This window comes from Arachis duranensis, chromosome 5, assembly GCF_000817695.3.
Source record: "Arachis duranensis cultivar V14167 chromosome 5, aradu.V14167.gnm2.J7QH, whole genome shotgun sequence".
Classification (NCBI taxonomy): Eukaryota; Viridiplantae; Streptophyta; class Magnoliopsida; order Fabales; family Fabaceae; genus Arachis; species Arachis duranensis.
In genome coordinates, this window is record NC_029776.3 from 21,787,216 (window position 1) to 21,795,284 (window position 8,069).

At 37.5% G+C, this 8,069-nt stretch overlaps 1 protein-coding gene and 1 long non-coding RNA gene across 4 annotated transcripts in view; both read right to left on the reverse strand.

Annotated features, from left to right (window-relative positions):
• Positions 1–5,008, reverse strand: part of LOC110281035 (uncharacterized) — a 10,006-nt gene extending 4,998 nt beyond the window's left edge. Inside the window, exon 1 of the mRNA XM_052261669.1 lies at positions 4,713–5,008. Coding sequence (XP_052117629.1) covers positions 4,713–5,008 — 296 coding nt within the window. The remainder of the gene's footprint in view (positions 1–4,712) is intronic.
• Positions 5,009–5,531: 523 nt separating this feature from the next.
• Positions 5,532–8,069, reverse strand: part of LOC107488814 (uncharacterized) — a 13,994-nt gene continuing 11,456 nt past the window's right edge. For 2 of the 3 annotated variants that reach the window (XR_008009659.1, XR_008009658.1), the window contains exon 3: positions 7,298–7,437. This is a non-coding gene — a long non-coding RNA (uncharacterized LOC107488814). Of the gene's footprint in view, positions 5,812–7,297; positions 7,438–8,069 lie in introns of those variants that run through there. The other variant, XR_008009660.1, reaches the window with a different exon arrangement.

Below are 8,069 nucleotides of genomic sequence, written 5' to 3' on the forward strand. Positions count from 1 at the left end.
AAAAATAGAGGTAAAAGTTTGAACAAAAAGGAGGCGGCTGCACGGCGAACAAGGGCGACGTTGCGCCGATGCTGTAGCAATGCGGACGGCGGCAATGGTTGGAAGTTGAAGAACAGAGACGAGATGGAGGGCTGCTTCGGTGCTTCTTCCAAGCTGCATTTGAGTTCTCTTCTCTGCTGGAAGCTCGAGGTGGAGACTGAGAACGAGAGGTGAGAGTGGAGGGCTGAAGGCTAAAGAGGAGAAAAAGAAGGCCAGAGGGGTGAGTGATGATTGGATTTTTGACGGTTTAGAATTTCACAAATGAATTCTCGTTGCAAGTATAGTTTCTAAACCAACAATAATCCTTTCATACAAAAATTTGTTTGTCACAAGTAACAAACCCCTAAAATCTATAAACCGAAGTATTCAAACCTCGGGTCGTTCTCCCTAGGAATTACAATAAAGTGTCTTGTTATTGGTTATGAGTTATTTTGGGGTTTTGGATAAGAAGCATGAAAAGTAAATGGTAATGAAAATAAACTAACAACTATAAAAGACTCTTGGCAAGGTATGAAAATTAGAAGTCCTATCCTAGTTATCCTTCTCAATTGTGATGGAAATTGTTCATTGCTACCACTTAGTTAACCCTTACTAAATAAAGGAAAGTCAAGTAGATGAATTGACTTGAGCCACAAGTCCTAGCCAACTCCCAAGGAAAGACTAACTTTAGTGCACTCCAAACCAATTAGCAATCTCTCCAATTATCAATCAACAAAGGAATTAGATAACTCAAGAGTCACTAATTACTCTACCTAGGCCAAGAGGAACAAAATCTATACTATATCTAGAAGAGGCATTTCAACAAACACATAAAGTGCAATAGAAGTAATCATTATTAAATGCAAGAATTAAGGGAATCTACAACTACAAAAACAAGAGATCAACAATAGAAAAGCAAAGAAGACACATTTAGTATGAATTACCTCTTATTGAATTGAAAGAATGTAGAAGGAACAATACTAGATCTACAACAAAATATAATAACAACAAAAGAGTAGAAGAAGATGAATGTAGCAACAAAGAATTGAGAGATAGAAGTGGAAGAAAGCTAAGATTAAAACCTAGATCTAAGAACTAATCCTAATCCTAATCCTAATTCTAGAGAGAAGTGAGAGCTTCTCTCTCTAGAAACTAATTCTAACTACTAAACTAAACTAATGGTAACTAACATGTGTTTCTCTCTTCAATCCTTGGCTTGAATAGCATTAGAAATGAGTTGGATTGGGCCCACAAGGCTTCTAAAATCGCTGGCCACGTTTTGCTTCAAGTGGACTAGGTGGCAGCAACGGCGCGTGCGCATACTATGCGCGTGCGCGCCACCATACGTGTAGCAACTATGGCAAATCTTATATCGTTTCGAAACCCCGGATGTTAGCTTTCTAACCCAACTGGAACCGCATCATTTGGACCTCTGTAGCTCAAGTTATGGTCATTTAAGTACGAAGAGGTCGGTGACAAACCCCATTTGTAGGGTTTATCTTGTATTGATTCTAGGGGATTTTATCACCTTTCACCCACATTTATTCAATAAAATAGCATGGTTTTGTATATTCTCCTTTAATTGTGCTTAAGAGTGAAAACATGCTTTTTAGATTCCCTTGATCCAATCTTTGCCTCCTAAACATTAAATCACTTAACAAACATATCAAGGCATCTAATGGAATCAAGGAGAATTTGATTTAGCTATTTTAAGTCCTAAAAAGCATGTTTTCACTCTTAAGCACAATTAAAGGAGAAGTTATAAAATCATGCTATTTCATTGAATAAATGTGAGAAAAGGTCTACAAAATACTCTAAATTCAATACAAGATAAACCGTCAAATTGGGGTTTATCAGTGAGTGGGTCTGTGGGTGACTAACTGACTAGGGTTCCTTTCAGTATGCAAAAGCAAAACAGAGCGTTTTTGGCCAAATTTAAAAAACTGGCCGGGTCACAGTTCGGTTTGATCGACCGGTTCCCGGCCAGTTCGGCGGTCCAACTTTGGTTTTTAAATCTGGCAGTTTTTCCTTCTACCCGAACCTTGTTTGCCAAAGGTTTCGAGTTCAACCGGCCAGTTCAAACCTGTTTTCAGAACATTGCTCAACACTGGTATCGTTCATTCTAACTGGAAGTACTTGAAACGTTAAATCTTTTTCTATTTGAACTGATACGGTAGTAAAAATATTTGATACGTCACCGGCCATCAATCCGTCTTAATACTTCAAACGGCTCGATACACCTCAGTTTCATCCACTTAATCTTGATTGCCCCTCGATTCCAGCCTATTGAAGCAACCTCAAAGAATGCATAACTTCTTTCCTTAAACTATCTAGGTTTTCTATCCCAGTCTGCATAAATTTCCTATTGGCTTTGCTCAGTTAAAATCTCAACTTGAATTCATTTAGTTTTTCTCCGTGTCTTGGCTTTCGATTTGAGACCTAGGACGCTTGAGCTTCCAAGAAATAGTCTTCCCTAAAACCTGTCAAACACTGAGTTATATGCACCGCTACTTTATCTTTCATGATACATCTTAGTAACTTTAAGGTGAATCAAAGGTTCGCTCATGTGTGCTTCCAATAATGATTTACGTGTCTACTTTCAACATTTGGCACACTAAGTTTTTCCTTTTACATTTAAATTCCATTCCTGTTTTTTATTGATCTCTTCTTGATTCCCTTGCCCAACAAGCTTCGCTATTCTTGGTAGCTCTTTATCGTCTTACTGTGCTATCCGAATCCCAGCCTCACAATTGTCTAACATTTGCAATCGATCCAGTCTGACACCTCCATCCACTTTCTCATCTTCCAACCTCATATTCTGAACTTACTTAGCGGTTCATTCTCCTTAATTGTCCTCCAAACAATACTCAGAGACTTCCTGCTCAAGGAATCACCAATAGATCATAACATTGCATCAGCATATCTCCTAAGCCCTTTGGTAATGTATCATAGTAAGCCTTAAATAGTTCATTAGGTTCAGGTAATCGTGAGTAATGATGTTGTAGTTAATTCCTTTCTCTCAAGGTTCGAAAGCTTCATTCGCATTCAGGCATCCAACAAAAGGTGTATCCTTACGGTTCAATCTGTGGAAATTAAACTTCACAACTCCCCATGATCCTACACATGCTCAAGCTTCATCTTCTGCGTCCACCAATTGTATTTTAAGGAACTAATGCTCCAAGGGTTATATCTAAGAATTGTGCGCGATACAAAATCAAGCTCGAGTTGATTTCCAAAAAGATTCTAAGCTCAAAGGACGGACGAACGAACAACCCAAATGGTGTTCGCAAGAAATCAGAAGGATGTCTTGTGTTCTGATTAAATAAAGTTGTAGAAAATTTTACTAAATACACAGGATAAGAATTAAGATGTATCTCACAGAGGGAAGCCAAATCAAACACTCTGTTTAGAAAGAAGCAATGCATATTGAATTAAGTCTCCGTCGATTTTTGAAGAATCACAGGTTCACAGAGAAAAGCAATTCGACTGCTAGTTTTCAAAGATTCAAGAGTCACTTGGTTGTACCAAAAAAAAAAATTAGGCTCACTTCGGAGAGTACAAAGTTCATGCACGATTACGTGTGAGTAAGAAATAGAATTGGGGAGACAATTAAATCTTTTGTAAACAAAGAATCGAAGACGAAACCTCGAGCAAGTTATAAGGGAAAAAGAATCGATTGGGTCACAAAGGTCCATGGATAATAAGCCTATCGCACAATCAATCTCTCTCCATTATAGCTCACCGTAATAGAATTCTAACACTACCCCTCATGACCATTAGCTTTTTCAGACCCTTCGAACATAAATCGAATTGTATATTCAAAGCAATCCAGTAGCACGTGGTGTATTGATAACCAGTCTAATCCTATCAGCGGCTAGCAAGAAGGAACCTCGAGCTTAAATATTATAAGTTGGGAAGTTAGTATACGCATAATAGAGTCACAACTAAGTCTTAACACTTTCAGCTCTAAATCCTCACCTCTGTCATACACTATGTCTAAACGCGGCACTCCCAATATCATATAATGCAATTAGAATTCTGTTAACATTTTGAAGATTACCTCCTTCTTGTGCTCACGATTGATCAGCGTCTTGAGCCTTTCTGTGGGAGCAATCTCTGGAGATATGACCCGGTTCCCCGCACCTATAACACAGACCTAAATCCTTTTGGCATGGCCTATTCGGATGAAAACTTTCGCAACTTTGGCACCTCACATCCTCTGGGTAAGGCGTTACTTGCTTCCCTTTATCACTCCCCTGGCCACTGCCACTTCTCTTGAACTCTTGACCTCTTGGTGTAAAATTATGCTTGTGGTCCCTTCAGCGGAACTCCCGGCTTTCACCCCTTGCCAAAGCAGCCTTCTTTAAACAATTTTCTGATAAAACTCTTATTTTTATCGGGCCCACCAAACTCAATATATCACTTTGAAGTCCTCCTTCATATTTGATGCACTTCCACTCCTCAAAGTCTTTTGGAGCCCCCTGACAAATCCTAGAGAATCGGCACAATTTCTCAAACTTGTTCGTGTATTCAGCGACCGACATCTTACCCTATTTTAATTGCAGTAGTTCAAGCTTCTTAGCCATTCTGAACGAGTTAGAAAAGTATTTCTTGTAAAACTCAGTTCAGAATGCATCCCAGGGTATAATAGCATCAACCTACTACAGAAGGTGTCGCGTCATTGCCACCAGTACTGAGCTTCACCCACTAACTGATAAGTTGCAAACTCAACACGCTGATCTTCAAGGACTTGTTGTGCTTGTAAAGCCCGCTCGATTGCTTGAAACCAGTTATCGGCCTCAGTGGGGTTCTTGGTTCCTCCGAAGATCGGTAGATGTATCGTCAGAAAAGTTGCAACCATCATTAGCCCATTATCCCCATTAGCGGCATTCCCATTTCCAGCTTGATTCCCTAGCGCTTCGGCTGTTGCTTGCATAGCCGCAGCCATGTTTTCCAGGGCAGCCATAAAGTTCACAGGGTCGTCTCCCATTGTTTCAGGGTCTGCAGTACCTATCCTACCTCTGCCTCGCTCGCGACTGTGTCCACGAGTCGCGATCTGGTTCCTATTAACACCAAACAAGTGATATCAAGGTGATCAGCCTCAATATCGCAAGTCTAGTACATTAAAGTCCCAAATTCATGCTCATGAACATTCATGCCATATTTATCAGTCAGATATTCTAAATAGCACATAAACACGACTCAGAGTATGCTCATAAGCATAGTCAGTCCATCCCTTAAGCTCTACAGGAACGAACTGCTCTGATACCATAATGTAACACCCTAACACACAGAGCCTTATGCTTAAGTCGTAAAGCAGAAGTGGCGACATATTACGACCTTTAAAAGAAAAGATATATATAAATATAGCTAAAAAAAATTCATATCTAGGAGTCTTGAAAGAGAAGTTAAGCAAAAGCGAGAATAGAAAATCGTGTCACACTCGTACAAATAAGTGTAAAACAGATAGGTAAGATCAAAAGAAGGCTAAAAACATAATATACAAATCGGATTTCCAAAATACAGATATCAAGCTCCAGACTCGACCTACGAAGCTAAGGCCAGCCAAAATATATAATTATATATGTTTATACAACCCAAAATATAACTCATACTACAAAATAAATACCTGTTTCTCCAAGTCAACCTCTAAGAGGGACAAAAAATATATACGAAGGAGAATTTATATACATATAAACACAGCATCAATACAAAATACAGCAACCCAAAATAATCAAACTTCGCTTGCACAGGAAATTTCAGACGCTCAGTGAGGTATCTCTCGACCTGCATCTGGAAAACAACAGAAATATGTATGGAATGAGAACCAGATGTTCTTAGCATGGTAAAGATGCCCGTATAGTTAATATAAAATGTCTCAGAAAATCCAGAGGTATTCCTAGAACTCCGATACTCATATTTCAGCTTAAAGATTCAACTAAACCAAAAATTAAGTAAGTTATCTAAGGTATTTCAAGTTCTGAATCTAAATTTAACCTAACACTCCACTTTCTGTCTTTTTTAATCCTCCGAATTACCAGTGGAACAACTCCCTCACACCTCCGCCAAGAGGAGTCTCTCAGAAAATATACACATACAATTCAAGCAAGAAAAATACAAATAGATGTGCAATTACAGCAAGTAGAACAAGTAACAGATAAGCAGAGTTAAGCAGTTAAGCAAACTAAAACAATGCACACTCAAACAAAACAAACAAATGCATATGATGTATGATTGTCTTATGGCTAATGAGTCTTATCTGTCGGTTATATAGCCAATCTGACATGTCCGGTAGCTAACCCGAACATCGTCCTCTTGAAAATTGGTGAGCAGTACAGTACCACGATCCTCACCTGATGAGCGGTAAAACACCTCGATCCCCACCATCTGCAGGCGGTAAACCACATCGATCCCCACAAAAATTTTCAATTGGAAAATAGCACGCATATGGGCGGTAAATAACCACGATCCCCACAAAACAAATTTCTTTAAAATATCGTGGGTGGTAAATAACCACAATCCCCACAAAACATTTCCATATCAAACTATCATCATTCAATTCATTCAACAATTATCATCATCACACTTCTCATTCCGTTCATCAATAATTCACACTCAAAACATAATTTTCTTCTTAACTAAATAAAACTCAAAACATAATACTTTTCTTGATAAATTGAAACTCCAACATAATACTTTTCTTAATAAATCAAGTTCCAAAACATAATGCATTTCTTTTCTTTATAAATCGAAGTCAAATAATGTAATTCTTTTATCCATACTTGTCTAAATAATACTTCAAACCAAATCTCCAATTTTTATAAAAATTTCGGCAACATCTCCTCTAAAATTCAAATTTCTGCCACCCCTCAAGGGTCTCAACCACCAAACCAAACACCTCTCAGTCATTCAAATCATTCCCAGTATCAAATTATTTCAAAATCAAACCAATTTCAATATTAAATCTTTTTTCAAAAGCAACCAACTCCAATATCAAATGGTTTACAAAATCAAACTGCACATTTCTCAATCAATCCATTCAATTTAATTTCACAAATCTACCATCAACCCTCAACATATTAACAATCATCATTAATTTATACTCATCAGAATCATAATCCAACTCATATAAATTTATTCATCCTTTGTACACACATCATATACTATATACACAATCCATCAATAATTCATTCAATTCATTTTTATCTTAAGGGCTTCTAGCCTAAGTTTTCACGTGATATTAAACATTAACTACGAGAAACCAAAACCATACCTTGATTATTCTGCTCTAAGCTCGAAACTCCTTAAAAATCTCTCCTTTCACAAGCTCCAAGCTTCCAAACGTCAATTTCTCAAACTTGATCACCCAAATTTTGTTCCGAACCGCCCAATTGAACTTCAAATCAACAAGAGCACAATCTAATTCACACAATATCACTATAATCATCATAGGATTCACTAATTCAATGATTCACAAGGGTTCAACAGTTTCTTAGCTTACCCACGAATCAATTGGACAAAACCTAGTGATTACCCACTGTTAGAGTTCACCTAAACCATCAAAATAATTCAATTCCTCAATACCCAAACTTAAAACCTACGAAATTAAGGAGGAGAAGAACTGTGTGAAAAATGTAAATCTCTTACCACTTTGTTCGGATAAAATTGAAGAGAATTCTAAAACGAATATGCAGTCGCTGACGGCTCGTCAATCAGAGCTCCGAGTTAAAAGTTATATAGAATTAAATCTTTGGAGCAAGGGTTTCATTTCTTTCCAGCACATTTCGTATGAAAAACGGGAATAAAGAGATGAAGCTTAATAAGGGAGGTTGAAATAGGTTAGGCCTTGGCTTCGGTCTAAGGTTCGACCTGTTAGTTTAGTTTTGGGTCAAAATTTTTAAAATTAGTGTCGTGTATTTTAATTATTTCTTCCATTCTAAACTATTAAATTAAATTTTTTATTTCTTTAAATGATAAATAATTTATTGGCTAATTATTTATTAATTTCGTGGATTTTACACCTGCAGCCTACTATAGGCTTTTTTTAAAGT